The following is a 15,469-nucleotide window of genomic DNA, read 5'->3' as shown; positions in this document are numbered from 1 at the left end:
CCTAATTGTAGGATTGTCCATAAGGGTTAAATGAGATAACAAGGCACTTAGCCCTATGTTAATTGCTGCTGTTTCATTGCTGGTCTTGCTGTCATTGCCAAAGTGATGGGTACCCTCCACAAATATCTGTTAACCTACTGGCGGCTAGGTGTGGTCCCTTTACTCCTCTCTCTCTCTAGTATTTACGCAGTCCTTCTCTAAAGTTGGCATGGGTTTCCTTAGAATGGAGCCATAGACCACACAGTCATGAAGGGTGAATCACCTTGAACATCCCTGAACCCCAGTTTCATCCCGGCATTTCTGGAGCTGCAGATGCACATCTCAGCAGCCTGTCTGGTCACGCTTGCTTGACTGCGCTACAAAGTTGGTCATGGCTCATTTGAGCAATTCTTATCTTGATCAGAGAACATGATCTATTTTCTCATTTCCTTCCTTTGGCACATTCATGATTTCCTATGAAGATTGAGGAGTCACTTACCTTGTCTTCTCTGGCATTTTCTTGCCTAATGAACGTGTGTCCTGTTACTCTAACCAGACATGGCAGCAGGATACATATAAACTGCTTCCAATGAGTGTATCCTGGGGTTGGCAAAGTTTTCTTAAAGAGCCAGATGGTATTTTAGACTTGCAGTCCATGCAGCTAGTAAACTCTGCATACTAGTGTAAGGGCAGCTATCGGCAATGGGCACTGTTGTGCTCCAATAAAATTTTATTTTCAAAAATCATATGGTGGGTTGTACTTGGCATGTAAGTCATAGTTTGCCAACTCTTGTTATATACTGTTATCTGATTTTCAATTTTCTTTTTTTCCCCTAATTTTCAATTTCTAAAAAAATTTTCCTTTTCTCTTTAAAGTCCATTCTTGGGGCACCTGGGTGGCTCAGTCGTTTGAGCATCTGACTCTTGGTTTTGCCTCAGGTCATGATCTCACGGTCCTGAGATCAAGTCCCCACATCATCAGGCTCCATGCTCAGCGGGGAGTCTGCTTGAGATTCTCTCCCTCTGCTCCTCCTCTTTCTCTCTCTCAAATAAATAAATAAATTCTTAAAAAAGTAAAGTAAAAAAGTAAAGTCCATTCTTAACCCTCCCTTATTTTGTCTCCATTTTTCCCATGTCCCCAAAAATCAAATAGTTCCCTTGGGAATCTCATGGTGCTTATAATAAGGTCATGAAGTCATGACAACTACACGTTGGCTCTCTTCTGGTTATTTTATTTTATTTTTTTTAAAGATTTTATTTATTTGTCAGGGAGAGAGAGAGAGAAAGAGTGAGTGAGCACAAGCAGGGGGAGCGGCAGGCAGAAGAAGAAGCAGGCTCCCCGCTGAGCAAGAAGCCCAATGAGAGACTCGATCCCAGGACCCTAGGATCATGACCTGAGCTGAAGGCAGATGCTTAACCACTGAGCCATCCGGGCATTCCTCTTCTGGTGAATAAGTTGGTTGTATTCTTCATTATGGTAGATGAACAACAACTGCCCAAACCAGGATCACTCTATCCTTGCCCAGTCACAGGGATTCAATTTTAGCATAAACTGTGTTCCTCCATTGGTATTCAGATTAGTGTAGAAACATCAATGCATGAATCTTTAGGCAGACTTCTGAGGTTCAAGATCCAGTTGTGGTACTTACTAGCCATGTGACCTTGGCAAATTATTTAATACCTGAGCCTCAGTCCTCCCATGAAATGAGACTGTTAATAACTAGGGATGTTGAGCAATAATATGAGGTAATATATGTGAAGTATCCAGTATTTAGTATGCACTCAATTTATATTAACTAATTCTATGCAGAAATGTTCAGGCATATAGATGACTTGGTGGGGCAGGCTTTCTCAAGAGGTCTATTTTTATGAATTAATTAAGGGGGGAAAGGTTTCTGTGGGATCCTGGGGGCAGAGAATGGTGGAGTGGGGAAGGAGTGGATAGTATAGAGCCTTGTTACTCAAAATGTGGCCCATGGACCCTGTTCTAGTTTATTCACTTTATTTGTTTTTTATTTTTTCCCCAAATCTTATAATTAACTTTATTCAAAAGTTTTCAAAAATTTACTCCTGATAAGAGTCCATGCAAAAGTTCAAATCTGCCAGATACTCATACTGGCTATAGGTGAACTCAATCTTACATTTAGTAAGGCAACACCCAGGGTCAACTGTGAGGGCTTGGCATGCATTCTTGAGTCTTTACCACAGTCCTCTTCACTGTGATTCAACAAATATGCCTGACTTTGTGAAGCTTGCATTCTAGCAGGGAACAGACAATAGGTACACAAGTGAATAAATAATCTAGTTTGTCTTAAACCTCTTTAACAGTGACCATGAGCACTGAGCTTACTCACTTTAAAAACATTTAGGTTTCATTATTAATTTCTGCAGCTGAGACCACAAAATAAAAGTCTAGAACAAAGAGAGTTGCTTTTAAGTAACACACAAAAAAAGAGGGTTGTCTTTTTTTACCGTAGTCCCTTGCCTGGGGGTTGGGAGGAGGCTCTATGCTCATTTCAGCAATGCTGTCATCGATCAGAATACATTGGAATGTAATTTTGACGAATGCCCTCAGTATAAGTTTGTGAGTCAGTCAAGAAAATTAGTCTCACTGGGTCTTATTTTTGAGAACTCTGTATTTCTTAGTTTGACCACCATCATGGTTTTACTATATGTCTATAAATTTGGCATTTCTCCCTTTAAAGGTGAACTCCAGACACCTATCTAATGAATCTAATTTGGCAGAAGTGATGCTCTGTACCTTCTGAAGATAGGTCATAACAAAGGATAGTTTCTGCCTGGCTTTCTCTGTACCTTAGCTCACTCCTGGGAGAGCCAGACACTTGGTCACAGGGGCAGTCCTAGGGAGAGGCCTGTTCAGGGAGGACCTGCGCCATCACCAACGTGCTCCTCAGTGAATGAGTCCCTTTGGAAATGGATTCTCCAATTCAGTCAAGCCTTTGGATGGCTCAGCCCTTGCTGACATCTTGACCACAACCTCCTGAGAGCTCCTGCGTCAGAACTAACCAGGTAAGCCGTTGGCAGATTCCTGGCCACCAGAATTTTGAGAGAATGTTTCTTGATTGTTCCCACCCACCAAAGTTTTTAGTAATTTGTTATGCAGTTGTAGATAACCAAAACAGAATTGATACTTGGAAATAGGGTGTTACCAAAACAAAGAGCTAAAACATCAGAGTGGCAAATGGAAGCCGGAAGGAACTTACAAAGTGTTTGGGGGAAAGCCTCATGAGCTCTGAAGAGACTGTTAACAGAAGCCTGATGGTCCTCAAGGGGGCTGGCCGGAGGAAGGGAAAGAAAATGAAGAAATGCTATTGGAGGCTGGAGGAAAGGGGTGCATGTTCTTTAGTGGCCGAAGGTTTAGCAACACTGTCACTTGTGTTAATGTGAAAAGTAGGGAACATAATTTATGAACTGAGTGATCCAGCTAAGGAGGTTACAGTCCGCGTGTTGAAGGTGCTGCCTGGATTCTCTTTGCTGCTTTTGGCAAAAGGCTATAAAGAGCTATTATAATATTTATAATTTCTTGAAAAATAATTGACTTGAAAAATTTAAGGAACACAGCATGATGGTTCAATTTTTATATATTGTGGTTACTACAGTGGGTTCAGCTAACATCTGTCTTCTCCTATAGATATGATAAAAAGGAGAGAAGGGAGAAAAGAAAAAATTTCTTCTTGTGATGAAAACTCTTAGGATTTACTCTCTTAAGTTTCCTATATATATACAGCAGTGCTAGTTATAGTCATCGTGTTGTACATAACGTCCCTACTACTTATTTATCTTATAATTCAAAGTTTGCACCTTTTGACCACCTTTCTCCATTTCCCCCTGCCCCTATGCTCCACTGCTGGTAACCACAATTCTGATCTCTTTTTCTGTAAGTTTTGAGATTCCACATAAAAAGACAAAAAGCATTTCTTTTTGTCTGATCTATTTCACTTAGTGAACATCCAAGTTGTTGGAAATGGTAGAATTTCCTCATTTTTTTTTTTTGTGGCTGAATAATATTCCATTGTGTATATATACCACAACTTCTTTATCCATTTATCCATCGATGGACACTTAGGTTGTTTCCATGTCGTGGTTATTGTAAATAATGCTCAAGCAACCTTTTGAAGAAGCTTTTGTGTGGAGGAACTGAGGCCTCTCACCGACATCCAGCACCATTTTGCCAGCCGTGCTAGCAAGCCTCCTTGAAAGTGAACCCTCCAGTTTCATTTAAGCTTTATAGTGACTGAAGCCTTGCCCAATCATAACATCATTGGAGTATAGTTTATATATCAGAAAATTGAACCATTTCAGGTGTATAGTTCATTGATTTTTAGTAACTTAGTGATGTAACCATCAACATTTATAAATTTAGGAGCATTCTTATCTCCCCAGTAACATCCCTCATGATCATTTACAATTAATCCTCCTTCCTCCTTCCAGTTCTGGACAACTATTAATCTACTTCCTGCCTCCATTAATTTGCCTTTTCTGGACATTTCATAGAAATGGACTCTTAATATGTGGTACCTTGTGTCTGGTTTTTCATTTAGCATGTTTTTGAGGTTCATCCATGTTGTAGCATGAATTCATAGTTTGTTCCTTTTCTTTGCTGAATAACATTCTGTTATATGGATGCATCAAATTTTGTTTTATTAGTTGGTGGATGTTTGGGTCATTTCCAGTTTGGGGCTGTTACGAATACAGCTGCTATGAATATTCACATGCAAGTCTTTGTGCATACATGTGTTTTCAGTTCTCTTGGTTATACACTTAGCTGTGGAATTAAGTATGATTATTCTGTGTTTATCTTTTTGAAGAACTGCCAAACTTTTCCACAACTGCTGTACCATTTCACATTGCCACCAGCAAGATGTGTGTTCCTGTTCCTCCACATATTTTAGTGGGTGTGAAATGGCATCCTATCATGGCTTTAGTTTGCATTTCTCTAATGACTGATGTTGAGCATCTTTTCCTGTGCTTATTGGCCATTTGTGTATCTTCTTTTGTGAAATGTCTGTTCGTATCTTTTTTTTTTTTAAGATTTTATTTATTTATTTGAGAGAGAGAGAAAGTGTGTGTGTGTGTGCACAAGTGGGCGGTGGGGAGGGGAAGAGGGAGAGGGAGAAACAGACTCCCTGCTGAGCAGGGAGCCCGACATGGGGTTCGATCCCAGGATCCCAAGATCATGACCTGAGCCCAAGACAGACGCTTTACTGACTGAGCCACCCAGGTGCCCCCACAGAAGGAAAATTGATCAACTGGTTAATTTTGTTTTCCCTGTACCTTAACCATTCAGTCTTTACCCACCTCTATGTGACACATATTCTTCTGAATGTTTAATTACAAGTGTAGTTTCTTTCATCAACAGCTAATTTCATTTGTGTTCAGAAAGCATTCAGTTCTCCACGCTATAGGAAAGCTGAAAGGCAGCTCAGGTACCTGCTAAGCCAGCATTCAGGGTGACTTGCCCAAGCATTTTGAGGCTGTTGCCCTTCACCTAAACAGCTTGGCCCAGCTACAGTATTCAAGCTGCCAAGAGAATAAGCCAGGACTCTTCGGTACTTTATGTGCTGGAGTCACATTTACAAATCTGGTTTGAAATGGGCTCTTGACAAAGGTGGCTCCTCCCTGGGCTCCCACTCTTCTGGCTCGGTTCAGTGCAAGAGGGCCACCAGCAGCTTCTGGAAGTCCCCAGAGGTGTCTGAGTGAACCATGTCAGAGAGAGACTTCTGATACTTCTCTTGGAACTTTGCTTTTATCCCTTGAAGGTCCACCTTAGCCCTGGTCATGAGGATGTGAATGAGTGTCTCCTCATCGGTGCCTGCACCCTTCATGGGCTTGTACAGACGGTCAGCGAAATAGCCCTCCTGGTCCTGGGCGCACCTCACGAGAGTTAAGTAGTCCTTCTGCAGATCTCCTGATGTTTCTGCTTCAGTGGCCTCTTCAGTGGCTTTGTCGATGAGAATTTGGTAGGCTTGAAAGGTGGCACGTAATTGCTTGTGGCTTCTCTTGGCCAGGACTTCATTGAAGGCGAGCTTGTACATGCCCCTGCGGCCTTCCCCTGCATCATACAGATCTTTGGCATCCTGACCAGCTAGATCTTTGTCCACGTCATCTCCTTCGTCACGATTAGCCTGTAGCAGGGACATCAGGATTTTTTTTAGGTTTCCACTGGTATCAGCTTTGACATCTGATTCAAGGCTCCTGTCAGATAACCTTTGGTAGGCTGCCTTAATGGCTATGATCTCCTTCTTGGTTCTTGTGCACAGGACCTCGATGAGCACTGCCTCATCTGTGCCCAGAACTTTCATGGCCTTCTGCAGCTGCCGGGCATCGTACTCACTGGGGTGGTCCAGGAGGGCCAAGGCTGTCTTCTCAAAGTTCCCACTCAGTTCACTCTTGAGCACCTCCTCCAGGTCCTTACCATACATTGCCTTGTACTTTTGCTTGATTTGTTGCCTCTCATCCAATGTCCTGCTTGATAACAACTCAACGATGGCTGCTTCATCAGTTCCCATTCCTTTGCAGGCTTTGTTCAGCTTTTTGGCATCCCGATCCACATCAAAACCCTGATGACTTCTTGCTTTGGCATGACGATTGCCCATTTTCGTTTTTCTAAGACAGTTGTTCTGTATTTCATTCTGTTCATATCTTTTGATTAATTTTATTATTGGGTTGTTTGTCTTACTGAGTTCTAAGGGTTCTTTTTAAATTCTTAATGCTCTTTTTAAATTCTTAAGTCCTTTATCAGATGAGTACTTTGCAAATATTTTCTCTCAGGCTTTTCATTTTCATTGTCTTTCGAAGGACCAAAGTTTGGACCATTTTGATGAAGTATAATTTATCCTTCTCCCCTGTTTGAGAATCGTACTTTAAGTGTCACATCTATAAAAATCTTTGCTTAACTTGAGGTCTTGAGGATTTTCTCCTACATTTTCCCCTAAATGTTTTGTTGTTTTAGCTCTTAAGTTCAAGTGTATGATCTATTTTGAGTTAATGTTTGTGTATTGTGTGAGGTGAGGGTCTGAGTTCAATTTTCTTAACATCATTTCGTGAATAAACCTGCCTTTTCCTCAGTGAATTGCCCTGCACCTTTGTTAAGGATCAATTGACTATAAATCTCAGTACTTATTTCTGGCATGGTACCACACTGATCCTGATAACTGTAGCTTTATAGTATGCTTTGAAATTGGGACATGAAGTTCCTACAACCTTGCTTTTTTTTTTTTTTCAAATTGTTTTGTCTAGTCTAGATGTTTTGCATTTTCACATAAATTTTAGGATCTGTCAAGCTGCTTAGTATTTTGACAGCAGTCTCCTGGGAGACTCTGAGCCAGAACTACCCAGCCAATGACCCATCCCTGACCCACAGGGATGATAATGATAAATATTTGTTCTTAAGTCACAAACTTTTGGGTAGTTTCCTTCAGAGCAATAGATAACTAATAAACTAATAAAACCACCCAGTTTTATTTAGCATGCCTACGCATGATATATGGCATCCCTAAACATCCTGTTTTTCTCAGAACTGAAGATTTGCTGCTATTGAGGAAAATGAAAGATATGCCAGGTGGCAAAAGTAAGAGAACTAGGGATGGGAGGGAAGGGTAAGGCATGGAGTAGAGAGAGGTCTGGAGCAGCAGTGAGCAAATTGTGGCCTGAGGGCCAAACAGCCCAGAACCAGTTTAAGAATGCCTTTTATATTTTTATGTTAAAAAAAAGAAAGAAAGAGATGACTGTGTGATAAAGAATTTATGTGACCTTTTATGGAAAGGTTTGCTGACCCCTGGTTTAGAACACTGGAGATGGATCTGGAATGAAGATAAAGGTTTTGGTTGTTGTTGTTGATGTTGTTTTTGTGAAGTACAATTAATATACTGTGTTATATTAATTTCCAGTGTACAATATAATGGTATCACCATACATCTGTCAGAATGGCAGGAATCAAAAAGACAAGAAATAACAAATGTTGGCAAGGATGTGGAGAAAAAAGAGCCCTTGTGCCCTGTTGGTGGGAATGCAATGTGTGGTACAGCCACTGCAGAAAACAGTATGGAGGTTCCTCAAAAAATTAAAAATAGAAATAGCATGTGATACAGTAATTCCACTACTGGGTATTTACCCAAGGAAAACAAAAACACTAAACTGAAAAGATATATGTAACCTATGTTTATTGAAGCATTATTTACAACAGCCAAGATATGGATCAACCCAAGTGTCCATCAGTAGATGAATGGATAAAGAAGATCTGGTATACATATACAGTATGGAATATTCTCAGCCATAAAAAAGAATGAGATTTTGCATTTGCTACAACATGGATGGACATAGAGTGTATATTGCTGCTCAGAGAAAGACAGATACCAGGATTACATACGGTGGAATTTCAAAAGGCATTTGTACCCTGTACACTCATGTGGAAAACGAGAAACAAAACAAATGAATAAACAAAAGAAACAACAACAAAAAAAACCCAGTCTCTTAAATACAGAGAACAAATTGAAGATAAACGTTTTGGAGTCATGAGCATCTAGGTAATATTTGAAGTTATGGGAAGAGATGGTTTCATATTGGGATCTAGGGCTTGATTCCCAGATATGTTATCACTGGGGAAGAGATAAATCTTAGGCTTCCCCAGGCAAAGTACCAGAGATACAAGTGCTCATTTGGGTCTGTCCCTACCCAGCCCAGAGACAAGGGGGACTCATTACTGCCTATACTCCCTCCCCGTAGGCTGAGAGTCCTGCCACCACCTGGTCCCCTCCAGGCCTTGGCTCTCAGATGCAGGAGTGGGACTTGGGCCCTCATGGGGCAAGTTCCTCAAGGTGTAGAGGCCTGTACCTAATGAACCTGTGCCTAAGTAAAGACTTGTAGGTGATGTACCTTCCCAGCCGGCTATCAGCTCTGCCTCCGTTCCCCTTTCTAAGAAATAGGTATTAGGCATGCATCCTCTGAGGAGATTGGGAATGAGGTCCTGTCATTATTATTATTTTTTTTTAGATTTTATTTATTTATTTGAGAGAGAGAGAGAGAGAGCGCGTGCACACGCACGAACATGAACGGGGAGAGGGGCAGAGGGAGAAGGAGAGGGAGAATCTCAAGCAGACTGCCTGCTGAGTGCAGTCTGACCCAGGCTCGATCCCAGGACCCTTAGATCATGACCTGAGTAGAAACTAAGAGTCTGACACTCAACCAACTGAGCCACCTAGGTGTCCCAGAGGTCCTGTCATTCTTAAACGTATTTGGATTTACCACTCCAGAGCCCAAGAGCAAGAGAGGACACACAATTGGTTCTCTACCCACTCAAGTGGCTACCTGTTCTGCACCAGAATTACTCTAATAATTGAAAGAACCTAAATTGCCCCTGCCAGTGTCTGTGGAAGTAACTATATAAGTCCTCCAGATCTGAAGAGCAAATGTGTTCCATTCTGTGAGATGCTTCATTCTATGGATTCAATTGCTATCCATCCTTCAAAGCACCATGCACTCAGCACTCTGAGTATGCACAGACCTCTCTGCTTTATGGTTTGCAAATCCCTGCAGCTGTAAAACAAATCACTGTTTTCTCTTTCTGCTCTCAGTTAAATGGAGATCAGCTCTTCAATCTATGTTTAATTATGAGGGGAAGGGATGGAGTTCCACTTTGTTTAGCAAAAATAACAAATGGCAATGATACCAACTTCATTCATTGCTTGTGTTCCCAGGGAAATGGAGGGCAGGATTGTAGACCTTTTTGCAGATTTCCCTGCTATGGTGGAAAAAACTCCAGATTTGGGATACAAAGAACTGGATAAAAGTCCTAGCTTTGAGTGACCTTGAATAGTCATTTAACTTGATTGAGCCCCAGGTTACTTAATTGTTATCATGGGCAATCACGTTGAGGATTACATACGGTGGAATTTCAAAAGGCATTTGTACCCTGTAAATTTCTACACCTAAGGAAAGGGATGTTTTTATTTTATTTTCAAAGGTGGAGAAATAGTTCAAATCTTTGTCCATTGACAATGTAGAGTTTCTGTTTATCATAATTCATATCACAGATTACATAAAGGAACAGAGAGTTCCAAGTTGAGGTTACTGTGTTTCTCAAGAGAATCCAATTACATCTAGTTAACAAACTCTTTTCATAAACAGATGTCTCTCTGGAACTGATGATAGATGGGGGTGAACTTGCTATGCTATTCCCACTTAAAATGAAAGAACTTTATGACTCTTGGCTAAAGCAGAGGAGGATCAGCCCCAAAGAAATACTATAGTGCTCAGGGTCTTCTTCCCACATACTCTTTTTCCTCTGAAATTGGCTTGCCCTTTTTATTGGTTGTTTTTATTTTTGAAGAATTAGCCCCTTGGGAAGAAAACTCAATCTATACCAATGTTTTCAATAGAATAAATTTCAACCACCCTAGGTCAAATGCAGTCGGAAAGTGGGTTTGACCTTGCTCATGAAACAAACATATTTGTTCCTTCATTTCATCATTCCCCTTGAGAAACTTACAGCCTCATTGAAAATCTTTTAAATTGGCAGGACCCAATACCTATTGAATTTCTTTCATGGGCACAAGGGGTAGGTAGGCCACCTCTGGTCTTGGCTGGGATTCCAGGAAGCAGGTCTGGAGTAAGGAGAGGTAGGAAGATCTGGCATGGACTCTCATGGTCCCTGCCATTTTTATCTGTAAACCTGAGCTTCCTTTTTTCACCTCATCCTGTTTGGACTGGTGTCTAAATTTAAGGTGATCTATTTGTTTCTGACTTGAGTCTCTCTTTGCACAGTGCATCTGAGAACTGCCTTTTTAGGGTCCTTATGCCACACCCATGGGCAAGAGATACTATTCCCCTTTCCTGGCCCATGTTTGTGAGTACTTTCAAAGCCACTTACTGGTATTTATAATTTATTTATTTATTTATTTATTTATTTATTTATTAAAGATTTTATTTATTTATTTACTTGAGAGAGAGAGAGAGAGAGAGAGAGAGAAACAGCATGAGAGGGGATAGGGTCAGAGGGAGAAGCAGGCTCCCCGCTGAGCCGGGAGCCCGATGTGGGACTCGATCCCAGGACTCCGGGATCATGACCTGAGCCGAAGGCAGTCGCTTAACCGACTGAGCCACCCAGGCGCCCACCACTTATTGGTATTTAAAAATTACTTCCTTAGAATGAAGCAGGGGAAATCGGAGGGGTAGACGAACCATGAGAGACGATGAACTCTGAAAAACAAACTGAGGGTTCTAGAGGGGAGGGGGGGGAGGATGGGTTAGCCTGGTGATGGGTATTAAAGAGGGCACGTTCTGCATGGAGCACTGGGTGTTATGCACAAACAATGAATCATGGAACACTTCCTCTAAAACTAATGATGTAATGTATGGGGATTAACATAAGAATAAAAAAAAATTACTTCCTTTACACTTACAATAAGATCTAAAGCACCTGGCATAGAGTATGCCTTAAGTAAGGGGCAGTTTTCCTCCACTTTCTCTCCTTCAGTTACAGTATGAGACCATGGCACTGTTCACCAATGAGTCCATCCCTTTCCTCTGTCCCTTCCCAGGCTTTAGGTCCAGGCTTTAGCCTGCTGAAACATAGAGTCTGCCCTTATAAGTTAAAAATCTTGGGTTGGAACCCAGATCCATAGGCAATTAGCTCAGTGGTGTGAGGCTTAGACAATAAATGGGACGTAAAGGAGTTTCCTTGGAATCACTTGCACTGGCTACCTTTCCTTTGCAGTTCTGCTATTGTTTCCAGACAGAATGGCTAAAGGTTATTTCTGATCCCTTGAGAACTCTATCAGGATTTATATCAGTAATTAAAAGCATGCTGCATGAGGTGGCTGAATGTATCCAACAGTACAAATTTAGGCAGGAAATGGTGAGTTACTCCCATTCACTCCCAAGCCACTATGGCACTTATTTGAACACTTTATCTTGGTCCAGCTGCCAGAAAACTTTTCATTCTCTTCCCTTACACACAGGGAGCCGCCTTTCCTTGGCTATCTGAACTCGGAAACATTTAACATTCTCCCAGGAAATAACTCCATTCAAAGCCATTGTTTTTAAGTGCTGGAGTGGTTGACTTGAAAGTAACTTGCGTAAATCAGTGCTGTTGATTACTAAACACAATGGCAATTACTAGGGAGGATAATAAAAACACAACATAGTCGTATGAATAATATGTCACAATTGAAAGTAGAACGTATAATGGCCTTTTAACTGCAGTATATGCTATTAAAAGAACAGGGTTGGCAAGAAGGTGGCTTGCATGCTTACGCTGATTTTGCTGTTCCCCCACATGGCAAGTATGGTTAAGTGAGCACACTTTCCCCCCTTCTGCACCTGGAGGCCTCAGGAATCCTTCTCAACTAGTACCTAAGGTGGCCATTGTCCACCAATTAGATTTGCACAAAGATGCAAATGATTTACTATGCTAATGATGGAGTATGTGAGTTATTTGAGGATGGGATTCTTTTATTCACCTCTGTATTCCTAACACCTAGACTCAGTGCTTGACATATAATGATCACTCAGTAAATAGTTATTAAATGGAACACCTGACAGTACTCAATTACTAATCAAGTGCTCTACTGAATCAAGAAGAGCTTCCCAACTTCTGTGTCTGGGTGTCAAATGGGCTATAGGTATGTGGACATCCCATCTCCTTTAGTTCTTTCAGGCCTAAAATGGTCTGAGAGTAGTCAGAGACCCAAGGCAGTGGCTTCCAACTGTGGGCAGCCTCACCTAATTATCCCATTGTGCCCTCACATCTTTTCTGTGCTTGTCATGATGTGAAAAGGATTGAGGGAAAGGTTGGGAAGCACTAGGTTAGATAACCCTCTGTAGATAGCATGATTCTAGAGAATAGCTCTTTATTTCTTTATGAAGTATTTCAATTCCTGAAGATCTCAGATAATCCCAAACAGAAAAATTATGTCAATAAAGCAAGGAAGGAATTATCACAATCAAATCCTCTTGTGTGTGTGTGTGTACCAAACAGCAACATAGGGAGTTCCTGCAGCTTGCAGAAGGGTCTCTCATCTCTCAGTAGGGGTAGCCAAATTCTACACATACTGATTGGACAGTATTAATGACCCTTTTCTATGCAGGGATATAAATACTCTTCCTGGAGGATAAATTCTATAAATCTCCAAAGAGAAATGAGACCTTTCTTCTATTTTCTGGTCATGCTTTCTGAATTCTTAATGTGGTAAAGAAATGTTCAGTACCAACATCAAAGATATGAGCTGACATCAGGACCATCTTTTTGAAATTGGGACTATCTCTGAAAATCTGGGACATGTAGCTCCCATCTTCTAATGTAAGTGTATGTGCCCAGCAGTGTTCTGAATGAGGTATTTGTAGAATGTGTGTAGAATCATGGGAGAAGGCATGGGTGGGGTGCTCAGGTGTTTTAGTCATGGCAAGTTTCTAATGTGCAGTAGAGAAAGAATGGACATAAAGACAGAGAGAGTTGGGTTTAAATCCTGGCTCCAGTCTCCCTAGCTATATGGTTTTGAGGACTAAGCCTCAATTTTCAGTAATAAAAAACACCCAACAATGTGTACTATACAGGTTGCTATGGGGGCTAATGAGATAATGTATACAAAACACTAGAATACCTGGCACAATTAGACTCTTGCATACCCTTGGGTCACCCCCATGAGACCACCAGACAGGACAGACAGAGGCTTGGCTGGATAGCAAAATTAAGGCCCTTGAAGCCTGCCAGATGCACACTACTACAGTGTTAGTGACAGAAAGCGTTGCTCCTAGGGCGTTGGGAGACTTGGATGAGGAGCTATGTGTGAGGCAGAATTCTCTATGTGTAAGGCAAAATTCCTCCCCCTTGGTGTATACTTCCTGTATCATTCCCTCCCCTCGAGCATGAGTGGGACTTGTGAATATGATGGGATGGCACTCTTGTTTTTATGTTATATGGCACACTTAACTTTGAGAAAGGAGAATTATCCTTAATGGAACTGATCTAATCAGTAAGCCCTATAAAGAGACTGGGCTCTTCTTGAGGAAGGAAATCCAACATGGGGGGAGGGAGGTTTTTTGGTTGTTGTTGATGGCTTTGAAGATGGAGAGGGTCAAGTGGCAAGGACCTGAGAGTGACTTCTAGGACCTAAGAGCAGCCTTTAAGAGTTGAGAGTGAGCAGCCTTTAAGAGTTGACAGTGAGCAAGGAGCAAGGAACTGAATGCTGCCAACAACAACATGATCTAGAGGACCATGAGATCCAGATGAGACATAGCCTAGTTGATACTTCCATTGCAGCCTCTAAGACCCTGAGTGGAGAACAGAACTACACTGTGCCCAGACTTCTGACCTACAAAAATTGTGAAAAAGTTAAAGGGTGTTCGATTAAGTCACTAAATCTGTGGTAATTTGTTATGCAGCAATAAAAAACTAATGATTTATTTTGAATTAATCCACTTGGGTCTTTTCTCCTTAGTCTCACTCAAGGTTTTAAAAGATCTTATAGAATTATGTAAAATGTCCCACTCTGCCAGGTATTATAGGTATCTTTTCATGCATGTCTTTCTAAATAGCTAGTAAGTTCATTGTTGGTGGAATCTAGTTCTTGTCACTGTTCTTCCTTAAATTGTCCAGTGTAGCACTCAGTAAACATTTGTTGGGTTGAATGTTTCTACAGTATTTGGCCTCCTACAAAGCATTCACAGTCTGATTTCATGTGATACTCACTGAGACTGTGATATTGAGGCAGGGTAGAGAAGGCAGCAGAAGTCAAAGAGGAAGAGAGATTAACTCATGTTTAAAAGGAAAAAATCCCCAAACCCTCTTAATGCCCAATACAGAGTAGTTTTGCTACATTAGAGCATTCTCCATGACAAGAATTAGGATGCAAAGTATCTTATACTTTAAGCAGAGTTTTGCTACAAAGGACCTTGAGGGTTCTGATGGAGCCAAGCCAAAGGGAATAATGCCCAGACCTTTTAGTCCCATCTCATATTTTCCAGAGCTTTGAGAAGTTACATGCTTGTTTTCCATGCTCTATTTCTGAAGAACAAGCTAATCAAGGAAAATGTTCCTTTGTCTTATAATAACCTCAAAATGAGAAACACATTACCTTAAGGAATTATCTCAAAGGCGAGAACTCACATGAATATCTTGGCAGCTTACTGTATTGTGAGCGTATTAGAAAAATTAGGGGTCTTGGCATTTTTGAAGTTACCCCTGCTGGTATTCATGGCCACTTGAAGACTCAGAAGGACTCTGCGTTGGGCATCTTGTGTTTTTTGGTGCCAAGACTATATGGAACCTCCAAAGGCCAGCATAATCACTACCTCATTAATTCATTCATTTAACAAATATCCGAGCGCCTGCTGTGTGTGAGTTACTGTACTAAGCACCAAAAGTATAGTGGTATACAAAAACAGACCTGGTTTTGGCTCTCTCTGAGGAAATCATGTTCTGCAAAGCTGTCCTTCATTCCCAGGGAGAGTTTAGGAACTTCTTCTCTCTGCT

General features: G+C 41.2%; 1 protein-coding gene across 1 annotated transcript; it reads right to left on the bottom strand.

Annotated features, from left to right (window-relative positions):
* Window positions 1-5,318: 5,318 nt before the first annotated feature.
* Window positions 5,319-6,596, bottom strand: LOC110593222 (annexin A13-like). The gene has a single exon (XM_044921749.1). The coding sequence runs from the start codon at window positions 6,594-6,596 to the stop codon at window positions 5,646-5,648; it is 951 nt and encodes a 316-aa protein (XP_044777684.1). The 3' UTR covers window positions 5,319-5,645.
* Between the last annotated feature and the right edge of the window lie 8,873 nt (window positions 6,597-15,469).

This window comes from Neomonachus schauinslandi, chromosome 15 (genome assembly GCF_002201575.2).
Source record: "Neomonachus schauinslandi chromosome 15, ASM220157v2, whole genome shotgun sequence".
NCBI lineage: Eukaryota > Metazoa > Chordata > Mammalia > Carnivora > Phocidae > Neomonachus > Neomonachus schauinslandi.
The sequence above is the reverse complement of the archived record's forward strand: the minus strand, read 5'-3'. Positions and strand labels throughout refer to the sequence as shown.